General features: G+C 37.0%; 1 protein-coding gene across 1 annotated transcript; it reads right to left on the bottom strand.

The window, feature by feature from the left end:
• Positions 1-1,786: 1,786 nt before the first annotated feature.
• FRG1 (FSHD region gene 1) lies at positions 1,787-24,297 on the bottom strand. Its single transcript, XM_047857190.1, has 10 exons — positions 24,220-24,297; positions 24,030-24,104; positions 21,481-21,551; positions 13,351-13,476; positions 12,043-12,100; positions 10,509-10,623; positions 6,360-6,464; positions 3,687-3,778; positions 3,082-3,192; positions 1,787-1,895 (listed from the first exon to the last, which is right to left on the bottom strand). Exons 2-10 carry the CDS (start codon positions 24,089-24,091, stop codon positions 1,859-1,861), a joined length of 777 nt encoding a protein of 258 aa, XP_047713146.1. The 5' UTR covers positions 24,092-24,104; positions 24,220-24,297; the 3' UTR covers positions 1,787-1,858.
• Between the last annotated feature and the right edge of the window lie 950 nt (positions 24,298-25,247).

Raw genomic sequence — 25,247 nt, 5'->3', positions numbered from 1 at the left:
TGAATATAATACAATGACACAAATAGGAAAGAACACTTATCAGTTGCCTGAGAATCACCGCTGTCCTCCTTCAGGAGCGTATCAACTCCATGAGGGCAGCCAGTGTATATTTTTAACCTGTACCTTCCTTCCCAGTTGCCAGGACCTGTAACTAGTTCTGCTCTCTGGACTGGGGGAAGCATGAGGGTGAGCACGGTGACAGGGAATCCAGTCTCAGGTACCAAGACACTATTGGAGGCAAGACTTTAATTTCTTGAGTGAGTGTTTCTGAAAGTGTAGTTCAGATCACCTGCTTCAGAATTACCTGGACTTTTGGTTAAAATGTCAATTTGGGGATATAATTCTAGACTTGCTAGGCAGGCAAGGGTAGGTCTTGGAAATCTGCAGGTACCCTATGCAATTCTTATTTCTAGGGGTTGGGGGCTGGCAAAGGCAAGGAATAGACTGAGTCCGAGGCAGGTGTCAGAACCCTGGCACTGTTAGCATCTTGGCTGGAAAATTCCTTGTTGTAGGGGCTGCTGTCCTGTTCACTGTCAGATGGTTAGCAGCATCCCTAGTCTCTAGCCCTCTAGATGCCAGTAGCACCCCCCTCTCTCAGTTGGGATTGTCTCCAGACACTGCAAAATGTCCCCTGGGAGGCAAAATAACCCCTTGTTGAGAACTACTGCTTTGGGGGACCCAAGTAGTAAGAGATGTTCCCAACCTAAAGATCAGAGAAAGAAGGAAAACACAAGATGGGTGGATGTCCAGCTCTTGGAAATGGAGTGGCAAGTTAGGGCTAGTTCTACAGCAAGAGCTCCTTTATAAGGTTGATATTGGTAGCTTAGCTTCCTTGCTGTAGAGGAGCCGTGTTACCTGAGAGCTGGTGACAGATGGAAGATAAAGGCTGAGAACTAGACAGGGTTTCGCAGCTTAAGTCAGGTCTCAATCCTGGCTGTGTATTATCAACAGGGAATCCTAAAAACATACAGATGCGTCAGCCAACCTTGGTCCTTCTGAAGCAGAATTTCCAGTGGTGAAGTCCAGGCATCTGATACACAACCTGGATTTTGGAATACTCACAGAGTTAGAGGACATCTGGAATACTGTGTTCAGGAATTCAGAAAGAGGCTAACAATAAAGACGTCTCAGCACTGCAGACATCAGCAATGTGTAGTGTCTGAATATCTTTAATAGCTCCGCTCCCATCCCATCCCATCCCACAAGTGAGGACAAAAGCATAATACCCGATGCACTGTGGGTAAACTGTTCTAGGTAGGGAATTTTCCCAATTTTACTCTTATCCTCCAATCTGAGCCTACTTGCTTTTTTGTAATGTTTCCTGTTCCCATTTCACTGCCTAATACCTGATTTCTTTCTCTCCTCCCAACGCCTCTGTCTAATAATCTGTTTGGTTTGTGTGATTTGGGCAATATTTAGAAAGCAGAATCAAAGCCTTGTTGACTGGATTGGGAGTTTCTAGCTTCCTTTTAAAGGTACCAATGAAGCACTGGTGGTAGAAAGTAAGTAATATAAACTAATACTGTAAAGCAGTAAGACATTCATTCCATAAGCTTCATAGGAAACATGAGGTTCATAGAGTAGCACCTCATGCTTTAGGGAAGAAAATGTAGAAAAGAAAAAAAAATTGTGTGGCATGTTGAGTATGTACTCAATGTTTCAATTCCATGTGAAACACTGCAGTTAACTAAAAAGTACATCCATGAAGATCTCAATTAAACTTGATTAATCTTATTTAAACTAGCTACGATTTCAGCAGTAATTCCATAATAGTCCAAGACCTCTGTAAAAACACTTCCATTGATTATTTTATTCAGAAAAAAAAAACAATAGGGGGAGACAGAAACAAAAATTCTGGTCATTTGCAGTATCTATCAGCCTTCAATTTGGCTCTCCTGTTTAAACAAAGACAAATGATAAAAATTATGTAAAACATTCCATATATAGTCAGCTACTAAATATATACTCAAACTCAAATTGTGTTCTCAATTTGGTTTTTATATCACCATCCCATTTATATCAAAATATTTTAATTAAAATTTAACTTTTCAATGTTAGGTTTCATACTAAATGCATTCTGTTCTTATGAAAGCCTTTCCTAATCTTGAAGAAATGTTGCCTAAGAGCTTTTTCAATCCATAATAGAATTTTAATTGCCTCTGAATTTAAGCATGCCCTAAACTTCTATTTAACAGGGTGGCAATCTTTTATTTTCATAAGCGGTAAAAGTTAAAACACACGGACCTTATGTCTTTTGTGTCCACATTCTGGTATTGTTTTTTTACATCCTATTCTTATTTCTTAAAACCAGATACATGCTTTCTCAGCAGGAAAAATTCTTACATCACTTACTAACTTCAGATAACAACATGATCAACTCAGTTAACAGGAAATATATGATGAAGCATCATCTTTATCAAGTAATGTAAAGAGATGTTTTAAGATTAATTTTGCAACACAGGACTTGAAGGAGTGGCAGATTACCACATTCTCTTTCCTTCTGGTGCTTACTTGATTTACAGTTCTGAATGTACAGCCAACCCTCTCTACTCATTTTTTTATGTTATAAATCTAGGACATTACTTACCTAAAAAGGAATAGCAATAGATAAATATTAATAATGTGCTCTGATAAATATCCTGCACACTTCTAAATTCAACTTGGTAAAAGTGCTTCCATTTCATTTATTTCATTATTTCATAATTTTTAAACTGATTCATTTTTACTTCATTTTTAGGAAGCTGTACTACTCTACTAGAACCCACTGAGTTTTGAAATTTAACTACTTCTTTCTAATAGTTATAAAAAGATGATGATAAATAAATTCATGAAGGAGTTTCAGTCAAACCTGAATTTCTTACCACAAAATATGTAAGTTTTTGAAACCTGGCTATTTTTAGATATTCTTTATTGGTAATCTTTTCCTAGACTTATGATGTCCTTTGTAAGTAACATTACCATGTTCACAAATTAGAAGATGAAAACTTAAGAAGTGTAATAACTGAAAAAGAACACTGGTTACACGTAGGCCATTTCTACTGGATCCTGAAAATGGCTGGAAATAAGTAAAAATATACCTACCTGTCCAGAAGTGTTTCATGTAAAAATCCATCCTTCCGGGCCTTTTTGAGAATTTTACTGTCTTCTTTACTTATTTTAAGTTTGTGGTCTTGGAAGCTCTGAAATTTCTTTCTGTTAAGAAAATGCCTTTCTTGAAAATCACCTCAAACTTTGATCATACATGTTTACTCATGAAATTACAAATATTTTAAAAGTTTTTCATTTATTTAAAAAAATTAATTGTATTTCTTTAATGACATACAGCTTTTCAGCTGCAGAGATGACCTCAGTGCTCCTCCCCGCAGAGGGCAGTGGCCTGCGCAGCACTACAAGGCCTCCCTTTCACTGAGGGGTGTTGGCCGGGGTCCCGAGTGCTGGCTCTGGAACATTGGGTCAGCATCATGTACTAATAAGCTATAGTCATTCTGTTAATGAACAGGGAGTACAGACTAACCCAAGTGACTTTAGCTTTGAAAGCCAGCAGGATAATTAGGAAAACTGAAGCTTTGAGAAAAGAAAAGCATTCAGCCTAGTTCTTTGTCCTAGAGTCTGTTATGCCTCGTGTCTTTCAGGCCTTGAGAAGGACCCGTCTAATCTGTAAGGTCGAAAAGGAAAATAATACGTACACATAATTGATTTCACACTGTTTAACATTTCCTTTGTCTTCTTCTGGAATATCATCTTTTTTCTTAGTTTCTCTTTCAGCACAGGATCTAATCTGGACAATGGAGAGAACTCAACAGGTTATACATGAATCTTCCCCTTCCCCACTTATTTCTTAAGAACCCTCTAGATGATTTTTTATGCAAAAGAAGAAAACAATCAACTTAGCAATTAGATTCAGAAAAAGACAGGTTCTAGATATGTTTGTATATATGTTTATATATATATATGATTTATATAAATAATTGCTATTATATGTTTCTCTAGAGCCCTTGCATCAGACACGGAGAAATTTATTTAGAAAAACATTTTATAGATCAGATCCTGCTGAGCATTTAGGCAATAATTTAATTTAATGGTGGCATCAAAGTAAATATTCAAATTATTCTGTAGTGTTTATTTTATAACACTGAAAATTTAAGATAGTAGTTACTTTACTTTGCATAGGCTATTCACAAATCCATTAAAATTTGTAACATTACACAACTCATTTTTACCTAATTGGAATACACTCCTTCTAAATCTTCCTTATGTCCTCATAAATTGTGACAGATATTTACTATCACATGCCATAAACTGATACAGCAAGTGGGATCTACGGAATGGGGCAAGAAGGGGACAGAAGTCAGGCCCTTGAAATTGGCAATTTGCAACCTGAAGGACTGGGATTCTATCTCCAAGGATTTACATCTCTGAAGTGAGCTTTGTGGCCCCGAGCCCAATTCCAAGACTGCTTAGAAAGCCGTGACCAATAAAGCATGCACCAATGCCACGTGTGTGACAGGTCTGCTTAGTGGGGTCCTTACAGATCTGGGGAGATCACTGGCCAGTGCATGTGACAATACTACAATACTACTTTCGGCAGAAGGGAATGTGCTCTGGTCGATAAGGTTAGGCTACAAAGGTGGATGGATGATACAGACTAGCAGAACCTGCGAAATAAAATGCAAGGTGGGAAGAGTTTTGGATTATCACTGCTCAGGGCTTCTAGATACTTGACTAACCAAATGAACCCAGGGAAATATGACAGGTACTTCATTTAAAAACAGTTGTTGGGGCTCCTGGGTGGCTCAGTTGGTTAAGTGTACGACTTTGGATGAGGTCATCGTCTCACAGTTCGTGAATTCAAACCCCGCGATGGGCTCTGTGCTGACAGCTCAGAGCCTGGAACCTGCTTTGGATTCTGTGTCTCCTGCTCTCTCTGCCCCTCCCCCACTCATGCTCTCTCAAAAATAAACATAAAAAAAATTAAATATTTAAAAACAGTTGTAATTAGTGACAAATACGTCATAGTATTGTTTTTTCCATGAAGTGCAGAGTTACTGCATTTTATTTGCATCGTTTCTCTTCAAAAATCATACTTTTAGGTAAGTGAGAAATCCACCAGTATTTTTCTCACGACCTATTTCTGGAGAGGCGGTGTGGTATGGAATGTCAGTTTCCAGTCAGCTGGGTCTGGGTACATATCCCTGTCTCATTGTAGCTAGCTGTGTGACTTTCATGAAGTGACTGATCAAAATAGGTAAGGATATAAGGAGGGCTACAGGCCATCCCCTCAGAGGATGCACCTCCCAGGAGCACAAGGAAGATTCAAGATGATGCATGTGCCACCTTCAGGAGAGTGCCTGCAGCTACTTGCTTCTGCTTTGTTTTTGTTTTGTTTACGTAACTGCAAAGTGTTATGACTAACGCTTTTCATATACCTTGTAATTCTGCTTGTGGGAATGTGTCCTCAGATACACTTGCACAACTAAAGAAGGATGAATATTCAAAGTTTTGTGTGTTACAGCACTGTGTGAAGGAGCAAAAGACTGGAGGGAACCTAAATTTGCATTTATAAGGAACTGATTAAATCAATTATGGTACATCCCTAAAATGGAATATCATGTAGTTGTTAAAAAGGCAAGACAAGGGGTGCCTGGGTGGCTCAGTCGGTTAAGCGTCCGACTTCAGCTCAGGTCATGAGCTCATGGTTTGTGAGTTTGAGCCCCGTGTCGGGCTCTGTGCTGACAGCTGAGAGCCTGCAGCCTGCTTTGGATTCTGTGTCTCCCTTGCTCTCTGCCCCTCCCCCACTCACACTCGGTTTCTCAATAATAATAAATAAAATTAATTAATTTTTAAAAAAGCAAGAAAAAATTGTATACATCATGATAAGGGAAAATTTGCAAGAGACAATGTTAAGGAAAAAACTCAGGTTCTAAAGGAGTATGTATTGGAGGCTAACGTTAGTGTAAAAAGGTAGAAAATTATACACATATCCATATTTTTATAAACTCTGGAAGGTACAGAAGGATAGCAGTGATGTCTTAATATGTTTGTATTTTAAAAATTGTGAACCATGTGAACGTACCTATTTAAAAAACTAAATTTTAAAATTCAGGCTTTAAAAAGAAAATATAGGCCTAAAAAGCATGTGGCAAAATACTAATACATGGGGGTAAGATACAGAGTAATTTTTCTACCTCATGGTACAAACCAGCCACCAGTTATGGGATTTATAATTAAAAATAAAGGTTATTTGGATCACAGTATAAAAAACTATGCATTACATCTTTAAAAGTGATGGCAAATGACTATTCAACATTTTAAAGAGATATATATGTGACATGTATTAATGTATAAAAAGTCATGATTACCTTTATCATTTCTTCTTCTCCTGCTGTTTTACTTTTTGCTTCTATATCACCTGCTTCGTTGCATCTAATAAAACAGCTATTTGAGGCCAATAGGGCCATTTTCCCCTGTAAAACAAAACAAAAAAGTCACAGGAATACCTACAAAATAATTCTTATATCTTGAGAATGAAATTCTACTCTTACCCCCAAGTCTAAAAGTAATCAGCAAAAAGAATTTGGAGAAAACATAGAAAATAAAGACATACAGAAAAGAAAACCAAATCACCTATAATCTTACTATTCAAAGATAACCACAATAAACATTTTTAGTATATTCATTCTGTTAATAAGATGAAATAGAATTGTTTCCTTTGGCCTCAAAGATCTATTGAGAATATAAATGATTTAGTTCAGCTTGAAAAATAGTTTTTAAAACAATACAAATTATAAAATTCACAGTTTACTCAAATAGTACTGTTTTAAGTAAAATTTTCTTCATAATTAGAAAATATAAAAATAAAAGCTAACTTTTGGTGCCTTTGAATTTACTGCTCAGAATGTTAAGAATTAATGTCTGAGGGACTTTTTTATGTGGCCAGAAATATTCATATTCTTTTTATTTTTTTTAATGTTTATTTTTGAGAGACACAGAGAGAGAGAGTGCATGAACAGGAAAGGGGCAGAGAGAGAAGACAGAGGATCTGAAGTGGGCTCCGTGCTGACAGCCCCATGCGCGGTTCAAATACAAGATCATAACCCAAGCCGAAGTTGGCCGCTTAACCGACTGAGCCACCCACATGCCTTGTCATACTCTTTTCAGTTGTTCAATGCCCACTGTGTTATACAGATTCTAAAAGGCAAAACGTGAAAACGAATTTTCTCGTGTATCTAAACCGAGATTTAATTAAATTTCCTTAACAAATATAAGGCTTAATTATGACTTGCAAAACTTTGAGTACCTTAAACGGACAAAATATTTACAAATACAATCATTACAAAATGTATTAATAACTTTATATCACACTCAGTTACAAAAGGGCTAGTAACAGTGGATGTGATTGATTTTCTTATTAAGGTGGCCAGGGCTGGGCTTTCTACCATCTGGACGACGCTTGGTGTGCGGGGTATGGCTGTATCGTCCAGTGTAATTTAAACTCGTAATTTAAAGCTGAATCCCTCTTAGCAATCAAGTTTTCCTTGTTCCATCAGGAACTTTTATGTGTCTTTTTCATTTAAATATTAAAAGTTAGTGTCTTTCCCCAAAACAAAGTGCAATGAACTTCCCAAACATTCTGTATGAATGGTAGTATCTGGGTTATCATCATGCTGGCCTGATGATACACTGGTCTTTTCTGTTGACATAATTTTTATTGAAAGTACCTTATTATAGTGGTAAGATTATAGTGGTAAGAAGGGGTTGCAATCCATAGTGGTTCATGAAATCAATTTAGTGGGTCCTGCCCAGTATTTAAAAAAAAAAAAAAAAAAAAAGACACAAAAAAAGTACAACAGAATAGAAAATATTGAAGTGCACAACACGAAGATTAAATAGGTATTAAGTACAATGTGTGTACTGGGCTGCAATGTAAAAATGTTTTTCTCACTGGACTGAGGTCAAAAAAAGTTTGAAAGTTACTGACCCAGAGATTTTATCCTAGGGGATGAGGGAATGAGTCTAAATAATTCTCTCTTGGGGCACCTGGGTGGCTCAGTCGGTTGAGCGGCCGACTTCGGCTCAGGTCATGATCTCGCGGTCTGTGAGTTCGAGCCCCGCCTTGGGCTCTGTGCTGACAGCTCAGAGCCTGGAGCCTGTTTCAGATTCTGTGTCTCCCTCTCTCTGACCCTCCCCCGTTCATGCTCTGTCTCTCTCTGTCTCAAAAATAAATAAACGTTAAAAAAAAAAAATTAAAAAAAAAAATAAATAAAATAAATAATTCTCTCTTTTGGGGGGATGTTTGGCATATGGAAACACCGTGGGATCCTATTTTGAATTCGTTATTGTCTATTCCCAATGGTTCTACACAGTTACCAAACTCCTCTTCTACTGGTGGCTACCTATCCTTCCTGTTCTCAATACAGTATCTCCTTTTAGCTCTGTATAGATCTAAATATATAGAGCTATATAGAACTCTGTATAGAGCTTGATATAGTATCTCCTTTAGCTAGGAGACTGTTTTAGCTCTGGTATATTTTTGTTCAATCCTTACTGCTTACACAAACAGAAAAAGGAACTTATATATTATTATTTTTTTTGGAACTTAGGTATTCTGAATAAACAGACATAGACTTAATAAAATATCCTTCCATTGCTAAGTGCCTATTTACTAAGATCAATAAAAATTAATATATTATCTTCATCCTTCTTTTGTACTAAAACTTTTTGTACACTATTTGCTTTTGAGTTTTACCATGAACTCAGATGTTTATAGACTAATTTGATTTCAGTGAACCATTATTATCACTATTTACTATTTTATGCACAGATTGTCACAAGCTGGCCACAAGCTTGCTCCACTGTTCTCTTACCACAGTTTCTAATGTTTTTGAAAGCATCCATAATTTCTCCTAAAAAGGTATTCCTGAACTATCCTATTTTCCTGCCCCAAGACATAAAATGGGCTATCCTCTGAGAAATCTGGAATCTTTAATGAAAAATAAGAACTGAATCCAGGCACCAAGGGTATACAGAAATGATGGTGGGCAAAAGTATTTTTGCTATTTTCGTTACACTATTTCCCCCCCAGTTTTATTCAGATATAACTGACAAAATCACTGTGTATAAGTTTAAGGTACACAGCAAAATGGTTTGACTTACACATGTTGTGAAATGATTATTTCAGTAAGTTTAGTTAGACCCATCATCTCCTGCAGTTACAATACAAAGAAAGCATAAAATGGGAAAAAAAAATTTTTCTCTTATGATGAGAACTCAGGATTTACTCTCTTAACTTTCCACTTTATTATATAGCAAGGTCAGCTGTGGTCCTCATGCTACACATTATATCCCTGGCACTTACTGTATTTATCTTGTAACTGTAAGTCTGTACCTTTTAGCCACCTTCCTCCTCTAATTCTTGCTCCCAGCACCTCTCACTCTGGTAACCACAAGTCCAATGTCTTTTTCTGAATTTAAGTGATTTATTTATTTTATTATTATTATTATTATTATTATTATTATTATTTAAGATCCCACATGTAAGGGAGATCCTACAGTTGTCTTTCTCTGTCTGACTTATTTCACTTAGCATAACGTCCTCAAGGTCCACCCATGCTGTTGCACATGGCAAGATTTACTCATCTTTTATGGCTGAATACTATTCCATTGTGTGTATGTATATATATATGAGTATATATATATATACACCACAACTTCTTTATCCATTCATCTATCAGTGGATGCCTAACTTGTCTCCATGTCTTGGCTCTTGTAAATAATACCTCTATAAACATGGTGGTGCAGATACCTTTTCAAGTTAGTCTTTTTGTTTCCTTTGGATATATTCTCAGACACGAGATTGTTGGATCATATGGTAATTCTATTTTTAATTTTTTGAGGAGCCTCCACACTGTTTTCCATTTGGCTGTACTAGTTTACAATCCCACCAACAATGTACAAACGTTCCCTTTTCTCCACATCCTCAAAAGCATTTATCTCTTGTCTTTTTGAAGATAGCCATGCTAAGGGTCATGAAGTGACATCTTACTGTGCTTTTGGTTCGCATTTCCCTAACAACTAGCGATGTTGAGCATCTTTTCATATACCTGTAGGCTTTTCATATATCTTTTTTGGGGAAAAAAAAGTCTAGTCAGGTCTTTTGCTCATTTTTTTAAAACTGGGTTGTTTTTTTGATATTGAGTTACATCAGTTCTTAAAATATTTTGGATATCAATCACTTATCAGAAATACAGTTTGCAAATATATTTTCTCATTTTATAGGTTGTCTTTTCATTTTGTTGATTATTTCTTTTGCTGTGTTGTACTATTTTTTGACATCTTTTTTTGTGACATCTTTTTAAGGTTATGGGTTCGTATTGGTTTTCTCCAATTTAATGTATGATATTATTACATTCTTTTTTTGTTGTTTTTTTAGAATATATACTCTCATTGACTGTTAAAGACTGTATCTTACCTTGACAAGAAGCTTTATTATAAACAACAATAGCACTTACATCTTGAAAGACTGGTTCCCATTGTTCTCTTGGTCCAATTGCATCCGAACGCCCCACAACAAGTCCATCTGAATTAATACCAAGGTATTTTCCATAGCCAGATTTCAGGGCAATTCTTTAGATTAACAGAAAAGAAATGTTACAGACTAAGAAAAAGAAAATTAAATATGGAACATAAAAATAAATGTGGGTGTGTATAATAAAATTCCAGAAAAATCCAAAAATTTAAAAATGAAAATTATCAAAAGCCTATGTGCCTAGTGACTACCATATCAGAAAGTGTAGTTCTCTCGACATAATTTTATATTCTAATTATAAAGCTCCTGTTGCATGCTATCAAGTCACTTCCCAGAAAAAAAATTCTATCAACTTAACATTCTCACCTCAAAACAGGAGAGTATTGTTTTACCACAGATCTTTTAATGTTATAACTTAAAAAAAACTGGAATACAAGATATAGGAAAAATAGTATCCTATTTTATATTTTAATCATTGTAAGTGACATTTGTACTTCTTTTTCTTTCCTTTTTAGTTTTTATCTTTTTGTTCATTTTTCTATTGGTGTCTATTTTTTTTCTTAGTATTATGAATCCTATACACACATGTGAAGAATAAAAATGCATTGCTTGTTAAGGTTATTGCAGATATTTTCGTTTGCCCTTTTTATGTTTTTTTCCCCCAATTGTAAAGAAGTTAGTGTTTATTGATTATTCTTCTGCTTTTATTCTTCCACCATACTTATTTGCCACTGAAAGTATAGAAGTAATAATGTGATTTTTTTAAAGAAAAAAATATGGTTTCTAACTTCTTAGTTTACCAATCCTTTATGATGCCAAGGGATTGATTTTATATTCACTTATAGTTAATATAATACGAATCATTATCATGTTGATGCAGCTAATTATTAGAATACTGAAATTCCATTTCTGCGTGTACTACCCAAAGTATCATTCTGTACTTTTGCACTGTGAGAATATAAAAAGTCAGCTTATGAAATGGTTGTAAAACTAGTGAGTAAAATATTCTTTTGCTCTTTATGACTATGTAACATTCTCTACTGGTTTTAACAATACTCCTTTCTTCTATCTTCCTGCTTATCTCTTGACTTCTGACCAGTGAGTTTACATATCACAGCAACATCAGTCTCCGCTGTGTCTTATATCTGTTTTCTTCACATGATCTTTCTTCTAATCTACATCTTATTTGGCCTGTGACAGTATTAATCTTCATTTTTTTCTAGCCTAATATTATATATTGCTAGGAATCATCGTGTATGCTTTTATTTGGAGCTTTAATTCTCTTTCGAAGACACAGTAACTGCAAATGAAATTTAATAATACCTAAATATGGGATATATACATATTGTAAGTTTAAAATTTCACAAAATACACTTCAAAAAGATTGTTTTGTTTTTTACCTCAAAATTACTCTGTGGAATTAAGTTGACTTAATTAATTAGCTATATATTGGAATTTTTCAGTGAATAAAATGAAAAAAAAATAAAAGGTTATTAATTACAGTTCAACTTAGTTACCTGGAATCAGACAATTTGACAGCTGTAAACTGCTCTGGAGGACTAGGGCCCTCATCAACTATGGAGAAAAAAGCATTTTGAAATAATTTGACATTTGTTACAAATATACATGTAAAGATATTCTTCAGCTTTAAAAAAAATATTTTCTCTTAAAATTAATTAAGAGTATTTTGATATTTTGATACAATATACTACTCAGATTCAAAGTATCAAGATCTACTTTATCTCCTTATAACTACAATATTAGTTTTACATCCTGAATAGGTAAGTCAGCATGATGCTTAGGCTTATAAGATATTTTCTTTTTGGGGCACCTGGGTGGCTCAATGCGTTAAGCATCCAACTTCAGTTCAGGTCATAATCTCACAGTTCATGAGTTTGAGCCCTGTGTTAGGCTCTGACAGCTCAGAGCCTGGAGCCTGCTTCGGATTCTGTGTCTCCCTCTCTCTCTGTCCCTCCCACATCGTGCTCTCTCTAAGAATAAATAAACATTAAAAAAAGTTATTTTCTTTTTGTGTTTTAAAATGCACTCAGTACAGGGATGCCTGGGTGGCATGGTTGGTTAAGTGTCCGGCTCCTAAATAAATAAAGAAAAAGTGTCTGGCTCTTGATCTCGGCTCAGGTCATGATCTTGCAGTTAGTGAGTTCGAGCCCCACATCAGGCTCTGCGTGGATGATGCGGAGCCTGCTTGGGATTCTCTCTTTCTCTCTGCCCTTCCCCTGCTTGTGTGCTCTCTCTCTCTCTCTCTCTCAAAATAAATAAACTTAAAAAAATATATATATAAAATGCACTCAGTACATAGACAAATAAGCACTTAATATTTAAAAAGTAAATGCTTTAACTTATTCAAGGGATGGACATTCAGACCAAAACATACTGCTTCTTATCTTCAGTTACTTCATATCTCATTAGTGCTTATTCTGGTGTGCTAGAAGGAATAACAAAACTTTAAGTTGTCAATAATGCTCCAGGTTAGTTTTGGTAAAAGGTCCAAAGAATAAAGGAATCAAAGCTTTGACTCAACCAGGTTTCCCTTTCAATTTCAATTATTCATATTGTTTTCAATTTCTAGAGATACTCTTCTGGAACCATATAGAATGTTTTCAAATGTTTATAACTAAAAAAGAAGGATCTGTCAATATGTGGTAAATATTAAGGAAGGAAAAAAGGTGAAGAGTCAAATGCAATGGATTTGTTTCTTTGGAATATACTGGATATTAGTTAGAATTTGGCCTAAGTGAATGAATGTCATAAAATATACAGTGTCAGTGGTCTTTTCCCTTTCATTGCTTCTACTAGACACAAACCTTCTTTATGTGGAGCTCCCAGTGTAAAAAGTCCATTGTCAAGTGCGTGTATATAGGTTCCTTTATCCATTTCAATTGCTATGGTTCCTGAAATTTCACCAAAGTTTGTTACTGTCCACCAGATTCCTAAAAAGTAAAATCAGTATTTTAAATTTGTTAGATTTGATACAAGGTTATTTGTTCTTGCTGTTGTAACTTATTTTTTAAAACTTTCGACTTTGCATTTGTAAGAAACAATACAGAACAATCTCTATACCCTTTATTCACTTCTCCCAGTGGTAACATCTTGCATGACTATATAGTACGATATCAAAACCAGGAGATTACCCTTTATACAAACCATGAGCCTTATCAGATTTCATCAGTTTTACACATACTCATCTGGGTGTTTATATATGTATGTGTATAGATATGACTACCACCACAATGAAGATTACATTTTTTTTCTAACATAAAATAGCAGAGCATGTGAAGACACAAAATGACAGAGAATAGTCTCTTTCATTCCATCCCCCAGCCATCCATGATTACTTTTCAAAGGCAATGACTGTAATAACCTGTTTCTTATGTAACCCTCCAGAAAGACTTCCCAGCACAGTATTTTTTTTCAAGTTTTTATTTAAATTCCAGTTAGTTAACATACAGTATAATCTTCATTTCAGGTGTATAAATTAGTGATTCATCACTTACATACAACACTCAGTGCTCATCACAACAAGTGCCCTCCTTAATACCTGTCACCATGCCCCCTCCCACCTCCCTTCCAGCAACCCTCAGTTTGTCCTCTATAGTTAGAGTCTGTTTTCTGGCTTCTCCCTTTCCTCTTTTTTCCCCTGTGTTCATCTGTTTTGTTTCTTAAATTCCACATATGAGTGAAATCATATGGTATCTGTCTTTCTCTGACTTACTAGGCTTAACATGATACTTTCTAGCTCCATCCACATCGTTGCAAATGGCAAGACTTCATTCTTTTTTTTATGGTCTAGCACAGTATTCTTAACCAAGATTTTAGATTAGAAACAAAATGAGAAGCTATATACACTAGATATACAAATAGAAATGGGTTTCTTTTTTTTATTCATTTTAAAATTCAAGTATAATTAATATACAGTGTTACATTAGTTTCATATGTACACTATAATAATTAATTCTATACATTTCTCAGTGCTCAAGATAAGTGTACTATTTAAAAAAATTTTTTTTAATGTTTATTTACTTTGAGAGACAGAGTACGAATGAGCAGAGAGAGAGAGCAGAGAGAAAGGAAGGCAGAGAATCCAAAGCAGACTCCACACTGTCAACACAGAGGCCCAATGTGGGGCTCGAATTCACAAACTGTGGGATCATGACCTAAGCCGAAATCAAGAGTTGGACGCTCAACCGACTGAACCACCCAGGTGCCCCAAGGTAAGTGTACTTTTAATTCTCTTTCACCTATTCCCCTATCCATGCTGCACATAAATGCAATCCCTGTCAAAATACTAACACTTTTCACAGAATTAGAATAATCCTAAAATTTATGGAATCACAAAAGATCCCGAAGAGCCAAAGCAATCTTGAAAAAGAACAACGCTGGAGGTATCATAATCCTAGATTTTAAGATATACTACAAAGCTGTGGTAATAAAAACATGATACTGGCATCAAAACAGACACATAGATCAATGGAACAAAACAGAGTCCAGAAATAAGCCACACTTTTATGGTAAATTAATTTATGACAAAGACGGCAAGAATATAGAATGGGGAAGACAATCTTCAACAAACGATACTAGGGAAACTGGACCTCTTTCTTACACCACATACAAAAATAAATTCAAAATAAAGACCTAAATGTGAGACCTGAATCCATAAAATTCCTACAAGAAAACACAGGCCAGTATCCATCCCTCCCGATTCTTTGACATCAGTCATAGATAACATTTTTCTAGATATGTCTCCTCTGGCAAAAGAAACAAGAGCACAATTAAACTATTGACACTATACCAAAATGAAAAGCTTTTGCACAGTGAAGGAAACCATCGATGAAACAAAAAAGGCAATCTACTGAATGGGAGAAGCTAGTTGCAAGTGATACATCCAATAAGGGGTTAATATCCAAACTGTATAAAGAACTTACACAACGGGCTCTGTGCTGACAGCTCAGAGCCTGGAACCTGTTTCAGATTCTGTGTCTCCCTCTCTCTCTGACCCTCCCCATTCATGCTCTGTTTCTCTCTGTCTCAAAAATAAAAAATAAACCTTAAAAAAAAAAAGATTAAAAAAAAAAAAAGGGGGCGCCTGGGTGGCTCAGTCGGTTAAGCGGCCGACTTCGGCTCAGGTCATCATCTCGCGGTCTGTGAGTTCTAGCCCCGCGTCGGGCTCTGTGCTGACAGCTCAGAGCTTGGAGCCTGTTTCAGATTCTGTGTCTCCCTCTCTCTCTGACCCTCCCCCTGTTCATGCTCTGTCTCTCTTTGTCTCAAAAATAAAAAATAAACCTTAAAAAAAAAAATTAAAAAAAAAAAAGAACTTACACAAGTGAACACCAAAAAAATCCAAATAATCCAATTAAAAAATAGGCAGAGGACCTGAATAGAAAATTTTCCAAATTAAGACATACAGATGGCCAACAGACACGCAGAAAATGCTTAACATCACTAATCATGAGGGAAATGCAAATTAAAACCACAAAGAGATAGGATTTTAACACCTGTTAGAATGGCTAAACTAAAAAAGACAAGAAATAACAAGTGTTGGCAAAGATGTGGAGAAAAATGAACGCTTGCGCATTGTTGGTGGAAATGTGAAGTGGAACAACCACTGTGGAAAAGAGTATGGGGTTTCCTCAAAAACTTAAAAATACAATTACCATGCTATCCAGGAATTCCACTACTGGGTATTTACTCAAAGAAAACAAAAACACTAATTCAAAAAGATAAATGCATTTCTATGTTTATTGTATGAGTTTGTTTCTGGGCTTTTTGTTCTTTCTGTTCTATTGATCTATGTATTGTTTTTATGCTAATACACAACCTTTTTGATTAGTACAGCTTTGTAATATAGTTTGAAATCAGGAAGTATGGTTCCTCCAGCCTTATTCTTTCTTTAGCTTGTTAGCTATCTGGGGTCTTTGTGGTTCCATACAAATTTTAGGATTGTTTATTCATTATTTGTGAAAAATGCCACTGGAAATTTGATAGGGATTGCAGTGAATTTGCAGATTGCCTTGGGGTAATTGCTTTTAACAGTTTAATTCTTCTGATCCATGAGCATGGGCTCTCTTCACTTGTCTGTCCTCTTCAATTTCTTTTATCACTGTCATAGTTTTCAAGTACAGGTCTTTCACATCCTTGGTTAAATTTATACCTAGGTATTTTATTCTTTTTGGTGCAATTGTAAATGGGATTAATTTCTCTTTCTGGTAATTCATTATTAACGTACAGAAATGCAACAGATTTCTGTATGTTTATTTTATATCCTGCAACTTTACTGAATTCATTTATTAGTTCTAACAGTTTTTTGGTAGAGTCGTTAGGGTTTTCTATATATAAGATCATATCATCAGTCTACAGTGACAGTTTTATTTCTTCCTTTCTGATCTAGATGCTTTTTCTTTCTTTTTTCTTTTTTGCCTACTTGCTTTGGCTAGGATTTCCAATACTGTGTTGGATACAAGTGGCAAGAGTAGGTATCCTTGTCTTGTTCCTGGTCTTAGAGGAAAAGCTTTCACATTTTCTCTGTTGAGTATGAAACTAAATTGTACTTTAGCTAAAGAAGAAATGTATCAGTCATTAATAAGATATTAGATGGACCTTAAGGAATTTTTATTAATTTTGTTAGGTCTGATAATGACCTACTCTTATGTATTAAAAGGCAGAGCAAAACAGAAGAGAGAGAGGGACTGACTTTATAAGCAATGTACATTTATGTATACATGGATAGAATGACATAATACTTGTGTCGTACTTTAAAATTCTCCAGGGGATGCCAGGGTGGTTTAGTTAGTTGGTTGTCCAACTCTTAATTTCAGCTCAGGTCATGATCTCATGGTTCATGAGACAGATCCCTGTGTCAAGCTCCACGCTGATGGTGTACAGCCTGCTTGGGATTCTCTCTCTCCCTCTCTTTGCCCCTCCCTCTGCTCATGCGTACTCTCTCTCTCTCCCAAAATAAATAAATAAAACATTTAAAAAAATAAAACAAAATAAAATAAAAATTCTCCAGAAAGGAGTGTGTATAGGGTATTATTTCAGAGTAGTAAAGTATGTAAATGAAACAAGACTGTCAAAATAATGATCATTACTAATGACGGGGGTATGGGCACATGGGAAATTCATTATTTTTTTCTACTTATGTATTAGTTTGAAATTTTCCATACAACAAAGTTTTTAAAAATTGAATTTATCACACTGCACAAGATTTCCTATTCATCTAAACAGCGAAGGATTTTTGTAACCAATAAAAAATTAGTAAAATTTTCACTTATATGAAGTTGGACTTTACCTGATATCATATATACAAATTAATTCAAAATGGATCAAAGACCTAAATTTATGAGTTAAAACTATAAAACTCTTAAAAGAAAACATATGGTAGAAGCCTCATGATATTAGATTTGGCAATCATTTCTTTCATAGGACACCAAAGGCACAAACAACAAAAGAAAACTAAGACAAATTAGACTCATCAAAATGAAAATCTTTTATGCACCACGGGACAGTATCAACAGAGTAAAAAGACAACCCACAGAATAGGAGAAAATATTTGTAAATAACATATCTATTAAGGGATTAATATCCAGAATATATAGGGGCGCCTGGGTGGCGCAGTCGGTTAAGCGTCCGACTTCAGCCAGGTCACGATCTCGCGGTCCCGGAGTTCGAGCCCCGCGTCAGGCTCTGGGCTGATGGCTCGGAGCCTGGAGCCTGTTTCCGATTCTGTGTCTCCCTCTCTCTGCCCCTCCCCCGTTCATGCTCTCTCTCTGTTCCAAAAATAAATAAACGTTGAAAAAAAAAATTAAAAAAAAAAAATATCCAGAATATATAAAGAACACTTGAAACTCAGTTCAAAAAATGGGCAAAGGACTTGAATAGATATTTCTCCAAAGAAGATATACAAATGGCCAATGAGCACATGAAAATTGCTTGATATTGCTAATCACTAGGGAAATGCAAACTGAAACCATAATGAGATACCATTTCATACCCATTATGATGGGTATTATCATGAAACCAGAAATAATAAGTGTTGGTGAGGATATGGAGAAAATGGAACCCCCATGCACTGTCGGTGGGAATGTCAGATGGTAAAACCACTATGCAAACGGTATGGAGTTTCCTCAAAAAACTAAAAACGGAACTACCATATGATCCAGCAATTCCACTTCCAGATATATGACCAAAAGAATTGAAAGCTTTGCTTTGAAGAGGTATCTGTACAGCCATATTCATCGCAGAATTATTCACAACAGTCAAAAAGTGGAAGCAACCCCTGTGTCCATTGAAAGATGAATGGATAAACGAAATGTGGTCAATGTGCACAATGGAGTATTATTCAGTCTTGAAAATGAAGGAAATTCTAACACATGCTACAATATGGATAAACCTTGAAGACATCACCTGATTTCAAAACATTATGAAGTGACAGTAATCAAGACAAATATATCAGTAGAATAACAGACGAATCAATGGAACAGAAATATGTCAACACATATAAAGTCAACTGATTTTTGACAAATATATCAAAGAAGTTTAATGGAAAAGGAAAGTGTTCAACAGTGGTGCTGGAACAATTGGATATCAATATGAAAAAATGAAAAAAGAACCTCTGGGGCGCCTGGGTGGCACAGCTAAGTAAGCATCCAATTCTTGATTTCAGCTCAGGTCATGATCTCAGTTTGTGAGTTCAAGCCCCAGGTTTGGCAATGTGCTGAGAGTGTGGAGCCTGCTTAGGATTCTCTTTCTCTTCCTCTCTCCCTGCACCACCCCCCTCAAAATAAATAAATAAACATAAAAAAAAGAACCCTGCCTCCTTACACCATACCAAAAATTAATTTGAAATAGATCACAGATCTAATGTAAAAGCTAAAACTATGAAGATTTTTAAAGAAAATATATAAGAATTTCTTCATGACTTTGGGGTGTTAATTTCTTAGACTGAAGACGTAAGGTGGTAGCCATAATAGAAAAAAAAAGGTAATAAAGTTTTATAAAAACTAAAAACTTATATATATATGTATATGTATATCAAATCATAATGTTGTACACCTAATACTGATACAATGTTACGTGTGAACTTTATTACAGTTGAAAAAATTTCTAACTTTTGCTTTTAGAAAAATTCCATTTCAGCAAATTAAAAGTCAAACTACAGACTGGGAGCAAAGACTGATAACAGAACTGTATTAATTCTTGGTGAGGGGTATAAAATGGCGCAACCATTTTCAAAAATTCTTGGTGGTTTCTTATACAGTTAAATATTCACCTATCTTTTGACATAGCAGCTCCATGTCTAGATATCTAGCCAAAATATTTACTCTAATTTGAGAATTGTTGATTTGCTATTTCAAAATAAAGTGAGATTTTCTAGAATATTAGCTTTATACCATTTCATATAAAATGTAAAGGAGCCATAATTAATGAAATTTCAAAATGCAACTGGCCCAGTTTTAAAAGAGGAAAAAAATTGCCTTCAAGTATAGATGTGGAAAGGATAGAAGGACTGAATAGAAAACAGGCTGGTTAAAAGTGTTTGGGTCAGTTTATCTCTGGTACCATTTACAGGCCACTGAGATGCTCTGTTCTGTTCAATTAAGATTTTCATTCATTTCACGGTATACAAAATAATCACTTTTGCTATCCATTACTGTTCCTTTAGGGACATGCATATCACTGGCTTCTACAATTAAAATGCATAGACGTTCAAAGAAAATAATTTGTGAAATATATTTGATCAGACAATATTTATAGGTCTTTAAAATTTTTTTTTTTCAACGTTTATTTATTTTTGGGACAGAGAGAGACAGAGCATGAACGGGGAAGGGCAGAGAGAGAGGGAGACACAGAATCAGAAACAGGCTCCAGGCTCTGAGCCATCAGCCCAGAGCCCGACGCGGGGCTCGAACTCCCAGACCGCGAGATCGTGACCTGGCTGAAGTCGGACGCTCAACCGACTGCGCCACCCAGGCGCCCCTATAGGTCTTTAAAATTATGTTCAGAATCTCTAGGATATTATGGCATTATCGTATTTTAAATCAGAGAGCTGCGTTTCCTTTCTCTGTGTTTTGTTCTGATGATGAAAAAAAGGCATCAGTGACATCTACTGTGGCAGACAATAAAAGGGATCCACAACTGTAAATAATATTGAACACTTCAAGAAAACTATAAACAGGTCATAAGTTCTTTTGACTTTCTTTATACTACTTAATCCCTAACTAAGAATTTTTTTTTTTTTTTTTAATGTTTATCCATTTTGTTGAGACAGAGAGAGAGACAGAGCATGAATGGGGGAGGGTCAGAGAGAGAGGGCGACACAGCATCTGAAACAGGCTCCAGGCTCTGAGCTCGGCACAGAGCCCGATGCGGGGCTCGAACTTCCAGACTGAGAGATCGTGACCTGAGCCGGAGTTGGATGCTCAACTGAATGAGCCACCCAGGTGTCCTTAAGAAAATATTTTTAAAGGCATCTCAACCTGTGTTAACTTTTTGCAGAGTAAAGTATAGAAAACTGGGGGACCTGGGTGGCTCAGTCAGTTAAGCATCTGACTCTTGATTTTGACTCAGGTCATGATCTCACGGTTAGTGGTATCAAGCCCATGGATTCTCTCTCTGCCCCTCCCCTACTCATACTCACTCTCTCTCTCTCTCTCTCTCTCTCTCTCTCGCTCTGTCTCAAAAAAAAAAAAAAAAAAAAAAAGTAGATGGGGCGCCTGGGTGGCTCAGTCGGTTGAGTGTCGGTCTTCGGCTCAGGTCATGATCTCGTGGTCATGGGTTCAAGCCCCGTGTCGGGCTCTGTGCTGGCAGCTCAGAGCCTGGAGCCTGCTTGGGATTCTGTGTCTCCCTCTCTCTGCCCCTCCCCCACTCATGCTCTGTCTCTTTCTGTCTCAAAAGTAAATCTAAACGTAAAAAATTTTTAAAAAGTAGAGAAAACTTACCAACAATATCAAGCTGAGTTTCTTCATCTTCTTCTCTTTTTCTCTTCTTCTCTTTGCTCTTTTTCTTCTTACTGCAGGAGATAATTCATATAGATGAGTTTAGAAATATGAATTTGATGTTAAGTATCACAAAATGGAATCTTAGAGGAATCTTTTAAGCTGACCATAGATTTATGAGTTATTGATTTACAGTTATCTACACTGATATACCCTCTTACTTCTAATCCTGAGAACTCACTTCTGATCCTGTATGTATTGTATTATAGTTAAGAGAGCAGACTCTGGAGCCAGACTGCCTTTTTAATCCTGATACTGTCATTTCTGAGCTCTCTGACTTTTGGAAAACTACTTAATCTCTTGTCAGTTTCTCACCTATAAAATGAGGATAAGGGGCGCCTGGGTGGCGCAGTCGGTTAAGCGTCCGACTTCAGCCAGGTCACGATCTCGCGGTCCGTGAGTTCGAGCCCCGCGTCGGGCTCTGGGCTGATGGCTCAGAGCCTGGAGCCTGTTTCCGATTCTGTGTCTCCCTCTCTCTCTGCCCCTCCCCCGTTCATGCTCTGTCTCTCTCTGTCCCAAAAATAAATAAAAAACGTTGAAAAAAAAAAAATTTAAAATGAGGATAATAATTTAACTGCTCTTAAGGTTACTGTGAGGACTGAGAGTTAACTCATACCTTCATATATTGCTGGTAAAAATGTAAAATGGAATAACCACTTTAGGAAACAGTTTGGGGTTCTTCAAAAAGTTAAATACAGAGTTACCATATGACCTAACAATTTACTCCTAGGTATATACCTAAGAGAAATGAAAACACATGTCGACACGAAAATTTTATAACAATATTCATAGCAGCATTATTCATAATGCCAAAAAGTGGAAACAACCCAATGTCCATCAACTAATGAATAGATAAACAAAATGTGTTGTATCTATACAGTGGAATATTATTCAGCCATAAAAATAAGAGTAGTGATACATGCTACAATGTGGATGAAATCAGATATAAACGGCCGCATACTGTAGGACTCTATTTATATGAGATATGCTGAACAGACAAACTGATATGGACAGAAAGCAGATTAGGGGAAGAGTGAAATGGAGAGTGACGGCTAATGATTATGGGGTTTCCTTCTAAGATGATGAAAATGTTCTGCAACTTGATAGTGGTGAACTTTGTGAACACACTGAAGACCACAAAACCGTACTTTAAAAGGTGAATTTTATGGTATATCTATTATATCTCAGTAATAAGAAAGAAAAAAATCCAGGGGTGGTTAAAAAAAAAGTTATAAGCAAAGTGCTTAGAATAGTTCTCGGCACAGAGTAAGTGCTGTATGTGTGTTAATTAAGATAGTGTTGTGATAATTATACACTTGTTTGTATTTTCACCATAACATAAACTTTCAGAAGTTAACTCCCATCTCTCCTGTAAAATCAGAGAGTACAAGTTTCAGATTTATTCCGGATAAATTCTTTGTGATTCCAGACTCCGAGGCAGAGTTCCCAACGGCAGAGGTTTCAGCTTGCTCCTTGACACGTTCATCTTACCTAAAAGTACCAAACACTTTTCCTGAGACAGGATGAAATGCTTTACGCTTGTATGAATAATCAATCCTGAGCAAACCGGCCAGGTAAAAAGAGAGGTGGAGATTGGAATGGGCAGATACCTTTTCCTAAAAATCTACTAATTATAAATCACTACAACCTTTGCTTGCATTTGGCTCTAGTTACTGTACATGGTATCTAATCCTAATAATTCTTTTATAGTACCACTAATATTTCCTAATAAATGAGTAAATGGAAGTTCAAGAATGTTAACGAACTTGCCACAAATCGCAAAACTGGTGCCAGTCACCAGTGGCAGTCGCAACTGGTGGCAGTCGAGATGTGAGCCCATATCCCTCTCTAAACGCACATCTGCATATTGTATTAAATTAATTAAGAATCTGGGTGGCTTGGTCAGTTGGGCGGCCGACTTCGGCTCAGGTCACGATCTCGCGGTCCGTGAGTTCGAGCCCCGTGTCAGGCTCTGGGCTGACAGCTCAGAGCCTGGAGCCTGTTTCGGATTCTGTGTCTCCCTCTCCCTCTACCCCTCCCCTGTTCATGCTCTGTCTCTCTCTGTCTCAAAGATAAATAAACGTTAAAAAAAAAAATTAAGAATCTTTTGGGGGAGGCGGGAGACAAGAGTGAAAATAATGGCTTTTAATAAAGGAATTCATTGTTATGGCCTACATCATGAGACTAAGACCCCATCATGCGGAGGTCTGGAGGGGAACCTTATCAAGGCACCCAAACTCGTGGCTCCTGGGTCTCGCTCTCCTGTCTCCTCCCTTTTGAAGGCGCGACAGTTATGGCGCGTCCCTGGGGCGGCGTCTGTCCAGGTCTGTCCAGGTGCCAGGAACGGAGTCGCAGCATCAATCCCTGTGGGGCCAGGGGCCAGGCCCAGGGGCTGGGAGCATGAATAACAGATCTCGAAAGGCTTCCGCAAGTCTCCGCGGGGGAGGGGAGGGTGGAGTACGCACAAAATCCCGCACAAACTTTGGTCTTACCTCTTAGCCTTGGTTCCCTTGAGCACGAGTTTGGTGGACTTCACATAGGAGTATTCGGCCATGGTTCAGGGGACACTGTATAAAGAGGTGAGAGCGGGCTCAGGGCAAAATACCTTCACTGAAGTAGGCACGCGCGCGGGAGTGCCAAAAATAGAAACAGAGGGTAGACTCCCTGGAAAGCGCAAGTTACCGCGGGAGTGAATCCCTTCTGAGTCCTCGGTGTTTTTCACCCGACCATTGAATTCTACTTCCTGTTTACTCTCTGGGACTACGGCAAATGCAGAGGGCCGAAATACGTCAGGGTTCATTTGCTTGGGGCTTCTCGAAGTAAGAGCGCCAGGAGAGAGCGCCCTCTGGTGGGCGTAAAGGGTCTAATAGCTGTGGTTGGCACCTCAGCTCCTCTTGTGGTTTTCTCCTGCTAGGTCACCCGGGTGGGCGACAGTTTGATGGGCAAGAGGGTGAAATGACTCAATCAGTGCTCCTCCTTCTACTAGCTATGAACTGGGCCTGACTACCTGGCGCGGCAGAATGCATTTTTGGGCCTTGGACGACTTACAAGCCATTTCAATTCCATAAACTTTTCTTGTATTAACTAGGGAGACTTGAGTAATGTACAGGAAACAGCTAGGGAGTAAAATAAAAGATAATCACGTACATAAATTTGGGCCACAGATTTCACAAGCGCTGTAGGAATGTGGGTGGAGGTGGGGTGGGAGGTGGACGTTGAAAACTAACAGAATCAGAGAAGTCTTTCTGTGTAGGGTGGGTCTTGAGAGATGTTTTCACAGTGTCTGTCACTAGTTCTCCGGCCTGCTCCAATCTCTTCGACAGTTCTATAGTTCACCTCTCTGATTCCATTTTCTCCCGCTTCCAAACCATCTCCTATAATGCTACCCGAATGATCTTTCTAGAGAAAAAGCTGCTTATTCTCCTATCTGAAATCTATTTAAGGCAGCCTATTACCTTTGGGAGGGAAAATCCTGGAATCACTCAATAAACTATTGACAGTGTGGCCTCTTTTCCCACCACTTAACCTTTTGCCATCTTAGTTCAGGTTACAGCAAATCCTTGGAAATGTCTGAATGCTCTGTGTTTACTTCTGTTTGCTTCGAATGCTGCCCTTTCCTCTTCCCACACTCTTCCCTTGGCCTTGTTTTTCAGTCTTTAAGACAAACTCAGGCATTATTTGTTCCTGTGAATGTTAATAAAGATAAGCCT

This window comes from Prionailurus viverrinus, chromosome B1 (genome assembly GCF_022837055.1).
Source record: "Prionailurus viverrinus isolate Anna chromosome B1, UM_Priviv_1.0, whole genome shotgun sequence".
Taxonomy (NCBI): Eukaryota; Metazoa; Chordata; class Mammalia; order Carnivora; family Felidae; genus Prionailurus; species Prionailurus viverrinus.
The sequence above is the reverse complement of the archived record's forward strand: the minus strand, read 5'-3'. Positions and strand labels throughout refer to the sequence as shown.